Raw genomic sequence first — 20,030 nt, forward strand, 5'->3', positions numbered from 1 at the left:
GGGCAGTTTTCCCCATCCCAGCAGAGCTCACTGGCTATTTAAGCTATAAAGAGCCACATGTTTGCATCAGAGAATAAATCTCAATTTTTAGAAAAACCCCTTCAGGTACAAAGTTCTCTTGATTTCTCACAATAAAACAACTTTACCTTGTGATTTAATTGTCTAAACAATTAAATAGTCCCTGAGGCAGAGAGATCAGTGCACTGAAGCCTGTCTTTGCCTCATATGAGGAAAATTGAGGCTTACATCTAAATAGATAAATAGTAGTACTACTGTCACAGATGGGACCCACAGAGACTATCACAGAATGCCATGTAGCCCTCACTGTCGTTCACCTTGCAGCTCTGGATGAGGCAAAGTGAATGTGAAACAAGGCTTTGGAATGTGCTCCATTCCCCCGGGCCATGAGGTGCCTGGAGTTATGGGAGGCAGCAGTGCTTCCCACAGAGAATATCTAACATGAGATTCTAGTTCAAGACCCCAGGACAGATCCACTGATGTGAGTGCCTCCCAGAGCAGAGGGCTAAACAGGGAGAGGTATTTTTGCTTCCCACCCTCTCTCAGCATCTCATTTCAATGTAGCTGCAGTGGATTTTCACTCATCAGGACTCCAAAGTCTCTTTATGACTAAGCCTTGTTATTACAGAACTCAAACTCACAAGTCCCACAGGCACTTTGGGATCCAGCAGTTGGGTGATGCAGTGCTGAGGGCTGCAACACCCAAATATCCCAAAGAACCGGTTTCACAAACATATTTCATAAGGACTTTATAGAACCTCAGCAGATGGAGTTCCATAACTCTTGTGTACATCACATAGTGAGATTCTCTATACAAATGTGTACATTCTCTATACAAATGAGAAGGTCAGGGGCTTGCTGAGCAAATGGTTTATTAACAAGGACTATAGAACTGCACCCCCTGACCTATTATAACAAAACCATATCATAACTACATTTAAGTTTTCATTACCTTTTTTACATTATTAAGTAACTACCACCACACTTGGTTCACTTCTGATGGCAAAATTTAGTTACTTCCTTCTCTGTTTTTAAGGGAGGTTTGCAGCCCAGGCAGTGACACAGGGTACTTCTGTTTCAGGACAAAGTCCTGCCCAGCCACACTGGCTAGACAGGATAAGGGGAAAGGGAAGCAATCCATCTTTGCAGGACTGTGTTGCAGGAGCTTGCTATTTTCATCTGGCAGTTTGGTTTATGTGACTGCTGGTCTGTGATGTTACTTGTGAAAAATCTCTCTTCCCCTGTCCTCAGCATTACCCCATTAAGCAGGTGGAGAACTTACACCCAATCTTTATTCAAAGTCACACTGGCTCCATAGAGATATTTTCAAACTGACTTAAAGTCAGGTAAAACCTGGAGTGGGCACCTTTAGTGCACTAGACACTCAATGTACCTAATTTATGATTGAATTACCTGATTTAAGTTTCAGTGGTACAGCCCTGAATATAAATGTACCCAAAGCTAACAAATTAAATAGCAAAACCCAGCAAAAAGTCTGAGCATTCTAGCAGCTCTTTGGAGAGATGCCAAACTTTAATAGCACAAACAGAATAAATAAACTCTATGAACAAATCAATTTTTCAAAGGTAACATCTGTTCTGCCCTGGCTCCTGGTGTGAATAGATTCATCTGTGCACACATACAAGTGGGCTAATGGGATTCAGTGTGCTCCAATACCCATCAGCATGCTTTGTCTTCATCAAAAACTCTAATGTGGATGGGACTCCAAAAGTTTTTTCTGAAACAAGCCAAACTTATACCTATTTTGCAAACTGTTTCATATGAATCGTTATGTTAATTCCACAGAATCAAAACCTGAGAATATTTACTCAGAAATGTAAACAGAGGAAGAAGTCTGAAAACCTGTCTGAGAGAAAGTGTTTCCCTCTGGTTCTGATTTTTGAGTCTTGTGCTTTTGATAACTTCCCAAGACCTCCTAAACATCAAAACTGGGCTGTGCTAGAAGTCATGTCATTGCTTCGGCTTGTGCTATGCTTCATCAATTTAAACCAAATTTTCCACAGAGTATGTGACACAACCTAGTTATAGCAAATATAAAAGAGAAGGTGCATAAAACAAGTTGCAAAAAGGATCTTTTATCTTTGTTTTGTGAGTTCTCTGAAGGAGCAGAAATCAATGCTTTAGCTGGGTAGAAATTCGACTTAATATTATGCCATGCATAAACACAGATTAAGTCTTAAAATTATTGAAATTAATTGTGCCCTTAATATAGGCATATATAGAAAATCATAGAGATTATTTTTAAAATGGTGAGTTTAGTGTGTTGAGTTCTTCCTCAATACTTCAAAATTGCATGTTGGTTTAGTTTCTTTTCTATAACTTTATTTCCCACTCTGACTTTATAAAAACCCTTTAATGCTTTCTTTTGGCTTTTCCCCAGCATGATTTTTATCAAATTTTGCTCACAATGTAGTTATGTGTCCTTGTAAACACAAGCCTTGCTAGCAAACAAAATTATTAATTATTAATATGAGTTGTTAGTTTGAGGACAGATATCTGGACATTGTTATTCCAACATCTCCTGGGAGCTGTGCAGTAGAGGGGAAGGAAACAGTATCCTGAAAAACCTGGGAAAAGAGGTTGGGTAGCCTGGGTTAGAATCTTCCTTCATGTGTGATAGGACAGCTTCACCTTCCAGCAGCTGCTGCACCAACAGCTTTGCTGCAGTGCAAAAGTTGAAGAACTTGGCCGGTTCCTAATCTCAGCTAACACCCCTTCCTGCCATTGCATCCCTCACATTTCACAGGTGGAATGCACAGGTTCAACCCAAGACTTGGCCTGAGGCTGGAGCCCTGCAGCTGGTCACAGAATGGGGAATGCAGAGGAGCCAGGAGGGAGGGAAGGTGATTTGGCCATTGAGAGGAAATACCTAAGCTCTAACACCACACTATTAAGGAATTTTCAATTTCAGCCCCAATAAGACTCAGATAAGCAGCTGTGATTGACAGCAATATTAATTCAACTGGAGCCAGCTTCAGGATCAGATAATATTCAGTAGCAGAAAGAAAATTGGCACATTAATGCCCAAAAGTCAAAGAGAAACTCATTTTGAGAAAATCACTCCTGCACTGGGTAAAAGGGTACTGACAGGAAACAGAACAAAAATAACAACAAGTTAATTATTTCTTAGGATTTGAGTTTTTACTTTTTCTAGTTTCAATTTTGATCTTTAATAGTGAGTAGGCACCATTTTAATTGTAAATCTCTTTTTATACTTAATATTTGGGGGGGTATGATGGGGAACAAACATAATGATAGAAAACGTCACAATATTAATGAGAAATCATCAGCTTGTTTTTTTTATTATTACTTCTACACTCTTTTTTTCTCAGAACAATCAGTAACTAAAGGCTCTGCTGTGCTCAACACTGCACAAAAACCAAAGTTTTCCCACACCCTACATGACAGCAACCTGAAAGACATAATACCATAGAGTATACAGATAATTTCTTTCTATGCCTCCCTCCATCACATAGTATATTTTTAATATAATATTATAATATTTTAAGGAACTTAAACTAGTTAAAGCTTCTCTGAAGAATTTGTCTAGAAAACTCAGTGGAAGTAAAAGGGACAACACAAAGAACATGCAGTCTGGAAAATGTAATCTGTAGATAACATTCTAAGATGATGAAAAACAGAGGTAGAAGGACAATTCTTAATACTGAGAGAGGAATGATAGGGTGGGAGTTATCTGTGAAAATTATGTCAAGCAGAAAACCCAGGGAAAAAGACAAGAAAGAGTCAAATGGAAGAAGAAACAAAAAAGGAGGATATGTTTGAGTGGTCGGTGCACATGTTACTACTTTTTCTATCCACCTTCTCATTGAAGGCTTTTCTCATCTGCCAACTCTCCATCCAAACATCAGGAATGAATTAAATATGACAAGTTGATGAGTCTTCTCTCCCAACTCCTTCATCTTGCTTGCTTGATAGAGGGTCAGAATCTTCCAATTGCAAAATTCATCCAATTATGCTGCTCCTTGTCCCTTGTTACCACCTCCCAACTCCTCCAAGTTCACACTAATTTTCATGGTATAAGCACACAAATGCACGTGTATAATAGTTCATCTTGGCATCTAAAAGACAAAGCTCATTAGGGCAGGTGTAGAACTGGAGGACAGAAGAAAGTGAATCACAAATATATTCCAAAAAAACATTCAAAATGGAAATGTTTATATGAGTACCTAAAATAGCTTTTAGGTAGCATTACACTGGCAATAAGAAAACCAAACTAATATTAGTACTGGTATTGTGTATTTGAATTTTCTGCCCTTTGCTAGGCCGCCCCATAATGTTATCACACAAACACACACACACAGAGGGATCAACTGTGCCTTAACTGAAAGTCAAACCCTGCAGGTAGAGACCATGCAATATTCACTTGCTACAGCAAAGGCACAGATACTACCTGGGAGCTGGGACCTGCCAGTCTCAATTCCTCAAGGAAACTGCAGAGTATTTTCTGTACATTGATGAAGCAAAGAACAGAACTTGAAGTGGATGTAGCTCAGCAGGTTATGGCCAAAGATTGAATGAGTTCTCTCCATTTCTCAGTGACAGAATTGAGATGCAGGCAAATAAAATAACCTGACACACAGAATCTCAAAACCATGATAGGTCTGCTCCCAGTTCCATCTCATCTTTACACAAACACAGAAGCCTGATTTAACCATTCAGACAGTGTTACTGCAGCCATAAAAGATAATCTGCTGTCATCTTTTCTTTCAGGATAAAAAGTTCTGCTTGCCTCTCAATATGATGTTTTAAGAGTTTCTTTGTCAAAGCTGTGATGTCAAAAGACTGCTCTGCTATTAGACCTTTGTGCATCTTAAATTCCTTCCACTTCATGTGTCACGGGCTCCTTTCAGTGCTCACCTGAGAAGGTTCACAGGACAATGACTCAGTGCCCCAGAGTGACAGGAGAGGAAACATGCACGTCTCAGGCACTTCTCATATGTCAGAGTGCTTTACTGTAAGTGACAATCAGCATGATACTGAGAAAAACATCTAGAAATACGAAAACCAAAGAGGGAATGATACAGAGAGGACATAAGATATTGTATAGTAGCTGATATTTACAAACACAGCACAGGACAGCCATGCAACACCACCAGATTCAAAGCTCTCTATTGCAAAGACGTGGGCCTGAGGCACACCCCATATGCTTTCTTTTCCCTTTCTAAATGCCCTTTCTAAGATGACCCAAGCTGGCCAAACAGGAAATTAATTTCTTATCTGTCTTCAAATGCATACTATTCCCTTTTGTCTCTCTCAAATAATAATGTCCCGTGAGGCAACACACCTTATGTGCCTTACTTAAAACCACATATATAGATTTGATTTGCTACTTCAACCTTGTCTAGCCAAACAGGTCTTATCAAAGACAGATACTGGTCTAATCTGACACAATTAGCTTTTGTTAAAAACACATTGCATTTTATCCAATTTTCCATGTAACTCCACGTCCTTGAACTACCCTTTTCCTTCAAAAGTGATTCAAAGACTTTGTTTAGTACTGAGGTCAGACACATACATAGCCATCCTCAATCCAGAATACTTACAAATCTCTGTCTTTGACTACTATCATAAGTCAGACAAAGCTGTATTAAATGCGATGGTCAAATTTTTTTCAACTGAAAATCAGCTTTCAACTGAATGAAAAAGCCCTTGGAAAAATTCTGACTTTTCATTGAACTGTCAGGCATCTAAACCCAGAATTCTCTCCTACTGAGAAATCAAAGATATTTCTATTATAAATGATAATTTAATGTCTTGCAGAAATTTAGTTCAAATCCCTCACTGATCAAACAGCTTTCCTGAGGGTGGATCAAAAACTGCTATGAAAGAATCTGAAACAACACCCACCATCATGGACAGATACATAAAATAATAATTTAGGAAGGGCCAGACTTCCTAAATTATTTGGCATATACATCTCTAGACTGTAGACAAGAGAGCTCTTGTCTACTATCTAGACATGTATAAACCAGAAATAGCAGAGGGAGCTGCTCTAATGGTGCCCTGGAAAACAATTAGCTACAGAGTAAAAAATACGTATTTTAGTTAAGTGTCAATATCTTATCTAGACCATGGCAATGTCAGGGATCCAAATGAATGAAAGAAAATTGACCTTTCAGGGTGTTTGTGTGGGCTGAGAAAGTATAACTAAAGAGTGGCAACCTTATTTAAATCTTTCATGACATTGACACCCACAAATGATCATTCACACACTGGATAACAGCTCCTGCCATATTATTAAGACTTGTAGACAAAAAGCAGATCAGACCATACCAGCATCTCTGAGTTGGAGTTCACTTAACTCCCCAGATGATGAGCATCTGTCCCTGGGACAGGAACTATCCCAGGCAGGGGCACTGGGAGCACCTGCCCCAGCCCAGCTCCCTCCTGCCCTGCTGCATTCCCAGGGCCGGTCACAAACAGGTTTGCTCCAGCTCCTCGGGGAGCACAGGGCCAGGAGGAAAGGAGGGAAAAGCAGTCCTTGTGCAAGAGAAGCAGAGGCTGTGCAAAACACCAGGATAGGAACTGGAGAGCACAGGAGTGAAGACAGACACAGCATGCAGAGGGGATGGGCCCAGCTATGCAGGGCAATCTATAGCCACACAAAACTACTTACTGTGGATACTGCCACTGCCTGGTAATCTTACTGCTGTTCACCAGGGAAACATTCATCATCATGATGTTCATGGAGATTGAGTCTACTTAGCTGGGCTTTAAGTCAGCTTCTGTGACAGTTCTGAAGGTATCTATTGCCAGGGACACCTATTTTGTTCAACACCTGCAGTAAAATAAACATTTGAGCCTCTGAAAGCTATTTATCACTAATCATGTTCTGGCTGAGGTAGTGCTTTCCCTTTGCACCTTGCTAACAACAGTTCTGCAGAAATAGAGGAATCTTTGAACTGGTGTCAATTTCCACAAGATTTAGAATGCAATTTGGAGATTTCTTTTTCCAGAATAAGAGAGTATAGTCTATTACAGTAATTGTATTCTTATATGTTAGAGATAGGAGTTTAACAACAAGAACAAAAAAAACTACTTCAAATTTAAATACATTGCACAAAGCATTTTTCTCAATATGCTAAATGAGTTAAGTGTTGCTTTGTTGACAAACTTCAAGATAATAATTATAATTATAAGCTAATAATTATATATAATTATAATTATTACAAAGCCAATACAGGATTGTAGAACTCATTGAAGAACTACAGGTTCACATACAGAAACAATGAAGTATTCATTCCACTGCTGGAGAACAAAGAGGAGCTAAGATGATGTGCTCCTACAGAATGCTAGCAAGATAAATGAAGCAGAGCTAAGTAACTGGAGAGGGTTTAGAAAGTGTAGTCACACAGATAGAACCCAGGAGAACTAGGAACATCAAAAAAAAAAGTGTAATTTGAAAAATTATCCTCAATTGTTCTTTGCACTAGAATTTCCATACCTCTTAGGGAACATTATTTTGTGAAGGCTTTCTAGAGGGTCTTTCTCTGTATTAAAATATCCTTACAGCAGCAAGGATCTGGCCTGCCAGAAGGCTGCTTTCTTTGGATCACAGCAGAACCTATTCCTGGGCAATGTGTCTTCATATCTTCGACACTGAGCCCTCCCCTTCTTAATGTGTTTTTTTTTCACAAACCTATTAAAGAATGCCAACTTCATCCAGCTATCTAATTGTGTCTATAACATGGGTTACATATTGGAAAAAGTTGCTGGAGAATCTGAACACAATCTTCGGACCACATAAGAGTACAGATTTTCAGAGGATGTTTTAAACTAAACAGACTCTGTATCAGCAAGGCTTCAGAAAGGTTGTTTTGCTCTCAGCAGCTCAACTCAGCACGGGGAGATGTAAGGACAGCTTATTTTAAGCCAGTCCTAGACCTCATGTTCATTACCAATCTGGCCAGAATACAACATGCTACTGAGTAAAATACACTTCTTAAAAATGCTAAACCATGTCCTGATCTCGCCACACAGCTTTTGAATCTGCTTCCATATCTAGAATGAGCAGAGTTTGCCACAATCAAAAGCAGTGCTATATTTCCATGACTACACTGGATGTTTGCAGGTGCTGTCAGCTCACTAAAGGGCTTCACTAGCACAGGTCACGCTGGTATCCTGCTTTTACATTCCATGGGGACACACACATCCCTGATTACAAGTTCTGTTTGTACACTCATACTGGGCCAAGAGAGTAGCACTCCAGTCTATCCTCATTACTGTACCAAACAGTCCTCAAAAAGCTTTTTTGGAATTTTCGTTTTCCTTGGAGCTACTGTTCCCTTCTGACATGACACCAATCTCCTGTTTTATTCTTTATACCACAGTCTTCTAATAAAGGAAGAGAGATTCTATTGTCTTTATACAGATTTTCTTTTCTAAAATACATAGTGAATTATCACTTTTGTTCTTATTTTTTAGAATCTTTACAAAAACAAGCAAGCATCAAAATAAAAGAGATATTGTTCCTCCAAGCCTTCTTCCACATTTTTTGCTCATCCTTCTACTAAATGCTGCAAGAAAGGAAGTTCTTTACAGGGTTTTTCTCTTAAGGGATCATATTTTCCTTTCAAGTTGTACCTTCAAAACTCTGAGAGCATCCTTTAACTCATGGCAGTACAGAACCTGGAGATTTCTTAAAAACCCTCTCCACAGATCTGTGAACTATTTTAACTATTATTGTGCTGCTATATCTCATGTATTTGATTAAATATCTCATCTGACTTCCTGAAAAAATGCCAAGTAATTATTCTTCTATTTGAACATAATTTTGGTGCACTGGCTTTAGCTCTCCATCTGCATCACAAGAGGCCCATAGCAAGACTATTACTCCAGCTATTACTCACAAAGTTCTAACAGCCATTTTCTTGCCTTACTTTCACTGCAGTCTTTTGAGCAGAAGTAGTTTGAGCAGAATGATGCCCATTTGTTTGGAAACTCTTGATTACATTATTCTCTTGTTACCCTCTACTTCCACCATTTTCCTGGTCCAAGGTTCTCCTGTTACAGGGCAAAGCCACTTCAACCACTGCTATCCTCAGGAGCTGTCTTGGTGCAGATTCATTTTACCTGACAAAATTTATTGATGAAAGGTTTCTGAAAGCTTTCACTTTATTTGAATCAGACCTTCTCTGTTCTCCTCTGTCATTGAAGTAATTCACTTGATCAAAAACAATTTGTAGTTACACTTCACTGCATTTAAATTTTAAGGTTTATTCTCCCTGCACCCTGCAAATGATTAGATTTGTGGTGCCACTGGTATTAAATTGCCATTAGCAAGGGGTGTAACCACTGCCAGCCCTCATTCTCTCATTCTTCACACATCTGCTTTCTGGAATACTTCTCTGCCAGATGGTGATGCCAAGGACAATCTCATGAAACAATCTTCCACACAGAGTGCAGAAACCCCTGCTAACTTGCCTGTGCTTCTAAATTAGTTCCCTCTGCCAGCACCAGGGTTCAAGTGTTTTATACAAAAGCTGCACTTCACATGAAGAGCTTCAAAGTGATCTCACCTGAGGCAGCTGGCACCAGAGACTTCTAAGGCTTGAAGGGTCTGTGCACAGCCAGGTCACAGCAGTGTTCATCCTTTCTAGTGCAATAATTTGTCTTACTCATACCAATGGTATCTCCAGTTCTGTAATCATGTTAAATGTACCATATGCAGAAGTTCCTTTTCTGCAGGAAAGAAACCCTATTGCCAAGCTACAGGCAGAGCAGTTTTGGAATGTCCTGAGAAATTACTATTCCTTAAAACATGCCAGGAAATCCTTTTAACTTTTCTGAGGTCAAATTTCTTTTTATGAATCCCATATTCACTCAGGTTTTCCCTAGCTTAACATTTTTGAAGTTTTTGCTGGGTTTGGTAACATATTTGTTACACAGAAATTTATATGCTTTTTGCCTTCCTTTTTCTTCTAGATGTATCTAATGCAGTATTTTCTAATTATGAAAATGGATGCCTTTTATACTCTACTAGTTTCCCTAGTATGGAGGACACATTGAGTTCTTATATTTTGCCTTAGGAATTCTATATTCTCATGTTCTAAGGTGAGATTCAAGTTTTAGATACTTAATTATTAGGCATCTAAGTCTAATTTAATTGTTTAGACTGTTTTACAGCCAGTAACGGGAAAGAAACTCAGCCTAATCTCAATTCATTCCAATTAGTTTTATCCTGCAGTGCTGGAGTTAAAGGTCTTGGATTTGGCCATTTCTCTTTGCTGGTGAAATAGCAAGACTGGCAGCTTAAATGTCTGCCTGATGTCCTGCTGTAAGGTGTCTGAAAATAGGGATACCAATGACATCAACTTAAAATCACACATTTGTCAGAAAAGCCCCATGCATGTCCTGAACATCGATGGGATTAGTTGCAACACTCTTTACCTGTTCACTGTGTGTAGCTGCCTTCTGCATCTCTGGTGGTGCTGTTGAGGTGGTTGTGAGGTTTTGGGTATTTTTCATTTGTTTGGGCTTTTTATTTTGGTGGTGTAGTGGTTATTTTGTTTGGGGAGGGTTGGGAGGCTATTTTGAGGGGCAGTTGGTTTTTTTTGTCAGATGAAGATTCATTTCCTTATTACTATACAACTGGCAGGGAAGGTTTTTCTTCTACTCTATCCGCCTCACATAGTCTGCATCTTCCAAACCTCTTTCTAATGTTAATTTATCTCTTCATATATTCTTTTTAATCTTATATGAGTATTCTTACATCCTTTACATGTTCTATCCTATTTTCAAGAGTAGCTGCATTACCACTTATCAGTTACATAAGCAGGTTTCCATTTAGGTCTCTGAATTTTACTTACATGGAGGCGTTATATTCAGGATATAATAGACTTCAAATAACTTAAGTAAGATGTCTTGATTTTCTGCTCTGCCTCAGGGAGCTATCAACTAAGACTCTGGTCTGCAAATACCCCAGACATCATACTCAGCACATATAAGAGAACAAGCCACTTCTCAGTCTGCAGCTACTTCTATAGAAAAAGATGTGACTGATGTCAGTTCCACTTCCTCCATTTTGCCCACATCTCTGCAATGCTTCCAGTTTCAAAGTTGAAAGCAGCAAAATTTTAGCCCTATTCTGCAAAAAAAACCAGAGTTAATTCTTAAAGTCTGACATTACATTGGATCTGGAATTTAAGTCAGACAGACTTTCCTCTAAATACACATTGAACCAGATTTTATTAATACTGATTTTCATTACTTTCCTGTCTTTCAGACACAAGAAAGACAAAGAGAGAAAGAATGAATCTTCAAAAAAAAAAAAAAAAAGAGACCTGATGATTTAACTTTGCAGAGCTACAGTATTATTCCTTTTATCCTCAGTTGTTAAGTATTTTAAGCTACAATAGTAGCAGGGCTTTTTAAATTTTTTTAAACCACTCCTTGAAAGGATTTTAAAAAGTCACAAAGAACTAGAGCAGAATTTGCTAGTAACAGCTATAAGTTAAAATTAAAATATAACTTATACCAGATTTAGTGATTCCTACTCAGCTTTCTTCACAGTCCAGACTAACTTACCTTTACATGTTAAATAACCATACATCTCACAGGCTTTTCAAACACACATCTGTTATTTCTAACAATTAAATCTAACATAACCATTGCCCAATTTTTCAACCAGTCTATACTGCTAACTCCCCATCCTCTACAAATTCCAGGGTACATGAGAGCATGTAGAGCATCCTCTCTTGCAAGAGCCAGGAGGAAAGCTCCCTCTAAAACCCCTCTCCTCCCTTGGGGCATTTTAATCTGCTGTACATGCACTTTAGAGCTGGCGATGTCCCTGTGCCTCCCCAGATCAGTCATGCACAAAAGCTGTGCTCTGCAGCACCCAAATAATCTCAGTCAGCTGGTAGCAGGAGTCAGCCACGTGCACGACTCAGCCACAGAAAAGTTTCATGGTTTGTCTGCTCCCACTCAAACGCTACCAAAATGGAAATGTTTGCTCTTTAGGCTAACACATAACTCATACCAAATCATCCTTTGAAAAAACAACACAGACAAACTGAACTCTAACAAAGAGCAAAATGTGAGTTTTCCTTATTACAGAAAACAGATTGAAAAAAATAGAAGTCGCATCTTTACTTTCATACCTTTCTTAATTATATTTCTCCATAAGCACAACAAAAAGTAATATTAAAAACTCATAAGTAATCTCAAAATTCAGACTCCAAAACATGCACAAAAAGGACACTAAAACAAAAGGCTGAGAAGCTCAAGAAATCTTAAAAACATTGCACAAAGGATGGATTTGGGGAATGGCGACATTAACTTTTAGAGATTCATGCCTGCAGCAGAAATATAACACCTAGCAGTAGGATATCAAACAACATATGTAATAAATGTGCACTTTTAGCAGTCTGATATAAGAAAACATCCTCTGAAAAATTGCTCTATGTAATTTTGATTAATATCACAAGAATTCTTATACTTTGGGGGTTTTTAATAGTAAATATAATGTGAGTATATTTTCCTTTGAGGAAGATGGGATTGCCCTCTGTTACAGAGCCCCCGTTACATGATCAGGCAAAAAGCAAACCACCTCTGGGGCCAAATGCAGGGCTTTACAGAGCTGCCACATGTATTTCCACTTGGCACCACGTCTTTGCTGAGGGGATGAGTGGGGTGCTTGGGTTTGAATATTTTTGTTGTGGTGGTTGGTTTATGGGGGGTGGTCCCCCACCCCAGCAAGTTGATTTTTCTCTTACTATGATATTTTTCATAGCACAGCCACAGTTGGACTAGGATTCTGCTCCTCTGACAAAAGGAAAGTGAACTCTGAAGTCCAAATCTAAACTTTTGGGTTTGGTTTTCTCACTTGAGATTCAAGTTGTTTAAAGTCTTTGGCCTTCTAAAAACCCTGAGTCGCGTTGGTACAAAGAAGCGGAGTCTTTAAGGCCTTACTTTTTGGTTTTTCAAGTTGTTTATTATTTGATATCACAAAGTTTTTCTCCGCTCCCAGCCGAGGTCCGGACAGCGGCTGGGACACGAGGCGACTGCCCACCAATGGGACGTCACTTTACATTTATACAGATAATTACGTATAGGATATTTACTATTTCACACTAATGCCTAGTGCTTACACTAAGAGGGTCACTTTTGCTTTGACCCAATCCACGCTAACTATCTTGTTTCATCACCACCCCAGAAGATGGAGGACGAGGAAGAAGGAGAGGGACACGAGGTACCACCCAAATTCCACCATCTTGTCCCCCATTTACTTCTATTCTAAGAATCCTAAAACTACTGAATTTTGTATGTTCTACTGTGCTAAACTACTATTTTCACTTCTTGGTGATTTGCAATTCCTCTCCTAATGCTGGAAGTTTCTCCCATGGGCTAAGATCAAACTCAGTGTCTTCCTGGGCTCTGTGCCAAGGTTTCCAACCCCCCTGGACTGGTTCCACACCCCCCTGTCCAGGGCTCAAATTCTCTTTCCCAGGTCTCAGGTCATCCAAGGGGATGTCCTGGACTCCAACATAAACAGCCACCACACTTCTGCCAGAATTTCTTTCCCTATTTGAACATGTCTTTGAACATGAACATTTGAACAGTCTTAAAGGTGCAGAGCTTAATATCCAGCATATATGGAACAGATGATTGGGGATGCAAGTATTTTGAAGTCACCCTAGGACAACATGCTAATGCTATTTTATCAAAAAGATAGTGATTTTTGATACTCAACATCCTCAAAATTTGATAGAACATGTCAATTAAAGCGTGGTCGCAGAAATTTTTAGGTTCTGATTTTTCATCCTAATATTAAGTCAAAACTTTTTTTACATCTTCAGTTTCTGTATGATGGAAAACCTAAACATTCTGCAGTATAGCTAACTGCAGTAGTGTTTCTCTTCAGATTTACCTGAGACTTCTCACTTTAAAATGTTCTTTCAGGTTACCTGTATCTTTGTGAAGCAGGAGCTATACAGGGGGAAGATTTCCATCATAGATGTTTGTTTCAGACAATGTTAAAAAAAATCACAATTCCATGGTTTGATTACTGATAAATCCTCATGAGATTATTTTTAAATACATTGCACTTAGAGCAAAGAGGACATCAGACCAGCCAAACTCAGAATAGACAGAAGCTGAACCAGGACTGAGGAAACAGATTTAGATATTGAGCCTGGTGTCAGTAAGATGGAAAGGGAGAAGAACTGTGCCTGGCAAGACTGAAATTGCCTGGGCAAAGGGATGGTCAAACAGCAATGAGGCAAACCAGGGTAAACATTTCTGGGTATGTTGCAGTGATTGAAGGACACGGACCATGCTATGCAAGCTTTATTAGTTTTATTAGTTTGTTACACTAATCAGCAGTATTTATAGTTCTCTAACGTCTGTACAACATTTTCCACTCGGACCCCTTTGCCCCTGTACCCTTATTAACACAATCTTTTTGGTTATCAAGTCCCTGTTACATACTTTTGCATCAGCAATGTCTTTATTGCATCTTCTCTGATCAGAGCAGTCAGAGTGACCAGACACGGTGTCTTCACTTTTGTTCTTGTCTTGAATTTCTCTCTCCCACAGCCTCCACTGTACCAGGGCCAGGAGGTCTGTGGCACTACCCAGCTCAGCTTCTGTAGCTGTCTGATCTTCCACAGTCTGTGAACTGAGAGCAGGAGCCAGGAGATCAATGGGAAAATGGGAATTTGATTATAAAAGCAGGGCATTTATTATATATAGATTAAAATTCTATGCATGTGCCTATACTGGCATCATTAATCCAGTTTCACACCTCAGAAGTTGCCACCTTTCCAATATTAATAACATTCTTTAGCAGAGGCTGTTGTATGGCACAGACGTGCAGATGGGCTGTGCTGCCCAGGGAGGGCTGAAGTGCAAGAGCAGTGCTGCCCTGCTATCTCCTCCCTATCCCTGAACTGGACAGGCCTGAATTTGATCCAACTGGAATTTCCCAGTCATGCCAAGAGGTTTACACTTAGTTTCTTCCAATTTTTAAAGAAGCCTTAGTGCAACATCTACCTTTTTCTATTACACTATTTAAATTACATCTCCCTGGAGATGAAACCAGAGCAGCTGGAGTGTGATAAGGCTTCTTGCCAGCCTTGAAATGCTGTAGGACCCACATCTGATTTGTGTTTGAAATGTCAGCACTGCACATAGATTTTTCTTCCTCTTTTATGCTGCCCTAAACGATGTGATTATGTCTGTAATACTATAAAGCAACTGTGTCAACTATAAAGAGGAAACATTTATGGCATAGGTTATTAAAACAATGAAAAATAGGCCAGTGCAATTTAAGTTCCTTGAGTGGGCTGAATAATAACTAGTTAAATAAGGAACAAAGATAAATAATTTATTACAGAATCAACACAACAAGCACAAGAAAATTGCATTTACTTTAAAATGCATCTCAAGAGGCTTCAGAGCAGAAGCATGGACAACACACAATGAATGTGTCAGAGCAAATGCAAAATTAAGGAATTTAGAGAACCTGTTGCAAAATGAAGTAATCACTCAACTTCAGAATATCCACATACTTAAACACTAGCCAGTTAAACACACCAGATAAAAGTTTATGCTAAAAGTAATAGTGGCTCTAGGGACTGAACATTACTCTGGTGGCTGGGTAGATTGTCTGCTTCAGCACATAGCCCCTACCTGTGTGGTCAAAGCTCTGCGCAAGTGTGAGCAAAAATAGGACTCATTTTTACAGAGTGGGATAAAAGCTCATTAGAAAATTATAAGGCTGCTTACAAGTAAGGCCTAGCTCAGACATCATCAGATTAAGAAAGGTAGAGCAATACTCATCTTCAATTACTTATTCTGGAAGAGAACGAAAGAACAGAGGAGACAGAACTCAGTATAATCAAATGCAACTTCCCTTACAAGCCTGTATTTTTCACGCTCAGTCTGACAACTCAGTTCAAACAATTCAAGTTGTTTGTAATAACAAAGCAAATATTTCCAAAGATTAAAAACTAGAATTATGCTTGTATTTCCATTTTTGGCCTTCTAATTAGGTTTTTCTGAAGTGCTGAAAACAACAACTCTAATTAATGGCTTTCATACTTTGCTTTTTAATAATAGCTCTTAGCAGCCTGGCAGTTTGGAGGTTTCAGATGAAATTGAGAATGGATCAGAAAAGATTGTTTGGCTTGACTTTAACAGAAATTAGACAAATCTAAACTTTCCCTACACAATTAGATCTCATGAGATTCTCACCTTGATCATGGTTCTGATAAGAACTTATATTAAGATCTCACCATCTTTTCTGATGTAGACTCAATTAATTTTTCCACACAAACTTAATAGATGACCTTGTATGAAGAAATCACCCAATCTTCTGACAGATGCAGCTTAACTTTTAAAAATAAATACAAAATGTGCACATACAAACACCACTATAGAACAATGTCTGTGTCTGTAGGGTATAGGACACAGCAAGTTATTTCACCTTTCAATCTTTAACTGAGATCTGAAGCATATTTTACATTTCTTCAGGATAAAGAATTTGTATTTTGTGTATAAAGCAGTGATACCTTAAACAGCCAACAATGAAAGAAAAGGAGGCACTGGTGTGGACAGGCCCAAGACTCTGTGGTCCTTCCTCAGCATTTCTACAATATTGCTGCAGAACCTGAATCACTACTGTTACATTTGTTCCTTTCTTGTTTAAGGAGGCAGGGAGAAAGACTGGGGAAGATGGCACAAGCAAGAAGGCAAGAGAAAGGAGCAGGGGAGAGAAAGTGGGATGACAAATCAATAAAGTAAATTTTCCCTAGCATCAAAAATAGCTGACAGATCTGCTTCCCAAAGAACGCTAAAAATTACTTTGTGAGTAAAAGTGGCAGAGAAGAGAAGTCAACTTGAAGGACTCACGGGAGAGCTGTTATTGTCAGATACGCAGATGATGTAACTGCTCAAGATGAGAAGGTTTTTCTTTTATCTCAATAAAGCACTTCTGGATGAAAAGATTGGAAAGACAGGTATGAGACAATAGCATAAAGCCTGTTCCTAACTTACATAATTTTATATAAAGAAGAGTGGATGGATGAAGTGGAAAAGAAATGCATTGAATGCTTAAGTATTACAGAGAACAACTCCCAGTGAAAAAGGAATTTAATATTTGATTAAATATACTTTGTCTGTTGAAGAAATGCATTGATTTTTTCCAAAAGGCTAAATACAGGTGTGTAAGAAAACATTTGTTACTATTCCTATATAATTAACTGATAGAATGGCAATTTAAATTGTCCTGTTTAGTCTTCTACATCTTACTCCAAGTGTGATTTCTTATGCATTTTGATCAGGAGACAATCTAGTATACACCTCCTGTGTTTCAGCTTCTGCTGCATTATGTATTCCATGACATTCCTTTCAGCCATTTCTGGTACCCTTTCAAGATAGGTTTTGAGCATCAAATGGTGTGGGGTTTGGGGGAGGTTTTAGGTTGTTTATTTGCTGTTACTGACAAACATTAGACAAGACTGATGACAGGTGAATATATGCAGTAATGAGGGGGTGGGGGGAATGTAAAGAGATAGCATTTTACATATTTCCATTTTCTTAGATGATTTTCTTGTGCTTTATAAGGAAATTTCTTAGTGCAATAGAGAAGCATGTTGCCACCAGTATCTCTATGCAAATATCCTTTAACAAACCTCACAGATATCTAAAGCCTCTCTTAACCCACACTGGGCCACCTCTCACATCGACCTTACCTGAATGGTGCAACCCCATTGCCAGGCTTCTGACCAGCCCCACTGCATATGGGGTAAGTACCCAGCTTGTTTGACTAGCAGCAGCTTAAGGTGTTAGCCAAAATCTGCCACTATAGATTGAACACTTCAGTAGAGTCCCTTTTCTAAAACTTTTTACTTTTAATGCTAAGAATTATACAATTTTTTCAGTTGTGGAGAACACAAAGTACATTTTCATAAATGGCCACTAAATACTATAAGCTTCAAATGTGAATGATATATTCTAAACAATTTATCCAGATGCTGAAAGTATTGGCTACCTATCAGCAATATTTAAGCACTGAAATTATCTACAACATCGGAAGGGTAGGTTATGTTTCTCAATGCTGCTTGAGAGCAAAACATGGTAAGCAACTATTGGCTTTAATCAACAAGATGGTAAGTGAACACCTGAGAAAATAAGCAAGTAATGAAATGAAATGAAAGTGAAATTGCATCAGAGTTGTTGTTGATTTAAGCTTTAACAAAAATCTCCCTCAGGAGTCTCTCTCCCACAGATCTTTTTCTTTGTTTGAATACAGGATCAACTGAAGGATGGCGACACAGTTTATATCATCAATAATGATGAATTGACCGAAAACTATGACTTGTCTGCTCACATTCCAGTGCCAGCACAGGACAGCACAGGCTCCATCCAGGCAACAGGCAAGGAAGATATTCAGGAAGGAGACCTAGGGCTAGGAAGATACAAACTCCAGCTTCAACACACTGCAGATCAACCACAGAAGAATTCATTGGCATGAGCAGTGTAATGTTAATCACAAGAAAGAAGACCAAAACAAAGAAACAAAAGATCCTGTTATGTGAACAAGAGTTCAGAAAAAAAAAAATGTACTAAGCACAAAAAATCAAAGAAAATTTAGATTTCAGCAACTAAAGGCCTGCTCCTCCCAGGAAAGGAGTTTGCTATCATATCCATATATCTACAACCATGTGCAGGTTTTATGACTATAGCTTTTTTTAGTATAAAGACCATGGGCAGTATCAGCCCACTCTAAGTCCATTAAGAAATGTTCTGTCTCAGCACTTGACTGCATTGTGCCCCTTACATGTACACAGGCCTCTGAATATTGCTTAGACTCTTCAGTAAGTTGAAATGAAGAGAAATAGCTTCCTAACATTCATGCTTACTTGATAACAGCTCTTTTCTACAACTGGGCCTGACAAGATCTACACACAACTACTCAGTAGCTTTTACATTTATAAGGAAGAAGCAGAAGATTCCTTGTCCAAGGAGTATGTGATGCACCTCATTCTTGATAGATAAAGCTCCTTCATGCTCACAGTATGGACTTTTCCTGACACCCAGCCAAATATTTGCTTTCTAAATGCACCTTATAGCTTGATCCACAGAGGGCTTCACTAGGCTGCCACAAACTGAACAGTGATGGTAGGAGACATCGAGGTGTATGAAACCAGCAACAAACACCCCTCATGGCAGCACTGAATGGGCACAACCACTATTTGAACCCAGCAGCCATTCCACAAGGCATTTATCATTTCAGCTTGGCAACTTGCAAAGCTTAAATAGAGGAAAGGTTTTCTTGTTTTGAAAGATCATTCTAAACATATACTGTAAGAACCCAAACGTTTCCTTTTTTTACTGTTTAAGAAGAGTTGTTTCTAATCAAATATTTCTGTAAAACAGTTATATCTTCAGACTATCTGCTCCAAGGATAAATTTGTCTGTCTCTCTATTTATGCTGGGCACTCAGTGTTACAATAGAAATGAGGACTGTGGTGGTTAGACACAAAAGGGAAAAAAAAAAAAAAAAAAAAAAAAAAAAAAAAAAAAAAAAAAAAAAAAAAAAAAAAAAACAAGAGAGAGGTATCAAAGTGTTCATTGTTCTGCATAAACACAGTAAATGGATAACCAACTGCTCAGCCATACATACAGCTGGCTGCCATATACTATCAAGCATTAGTACAGAGCAGCTTTGGCACACAGCAACTGAGCAGTGCAAAACCAGGGACAGAGCCAGGATTCTCTTGTTAGAAGACGTGCCTTTCCTCACAGTCTAAGTTTCAACTAACTATGTGTGACGATGTTCCTACTAAGAAAGTCAAAACATCAGGAGTTTTTAAGGAAGATCATTCTTTGTATACAAAGACAATGGGCAAGAAGAATGATCTAGAAGATCTGGAAGAATAAAAATCAAACTGTCTCTATTAATAGTCCTAAAGATGGACAGGTCTTAATTTCACCACAAATAAAACCTAAAATACAAATATAAT

The 20,030-nt window shown here is 38.6% G+C and overlaps 1 protein-coding gene across 1 annotated transcript in view; it reads left to right on the top strand.

The window, feature by feature from the left end:
• The window catches only part of SLC9A9 (solute carrier family 9 member A9), a 175,423-nt gene extending 155,807 nt beyond the window's left edge, over window positions 1-19,616 (top strand). Inside the window, exons 15-16 of the mRNA XM_083868679.1 lie at window positions 17,704-17,809; window positions 18,317-19,616. Of these exons, the coding sequence (XP_083724805.1) occupies window positions 17,704-17,809; window positions 18,317-18,538 (328 nt within the window). The 3' untranslated portion in view covers window positions 18,539-19,616. The remainder of the gene's footprint in view (window positions 1-17,703; window positions 17,810-18,316) is intronic.
• Window positions 19,617-20,030: the final 414 nt, after the last annotated feature.

Source organism: Zosterops lateralis (assembly GCF_965231275.1).
Source record: "Zosterops lateralis genome assembly, chromosome: 10".
NCBI lineage: Eukaryota > Metazoa > Chordata > Aves > Passeriformes > Zosteropidae > Zosterops > Zosterops lateralis.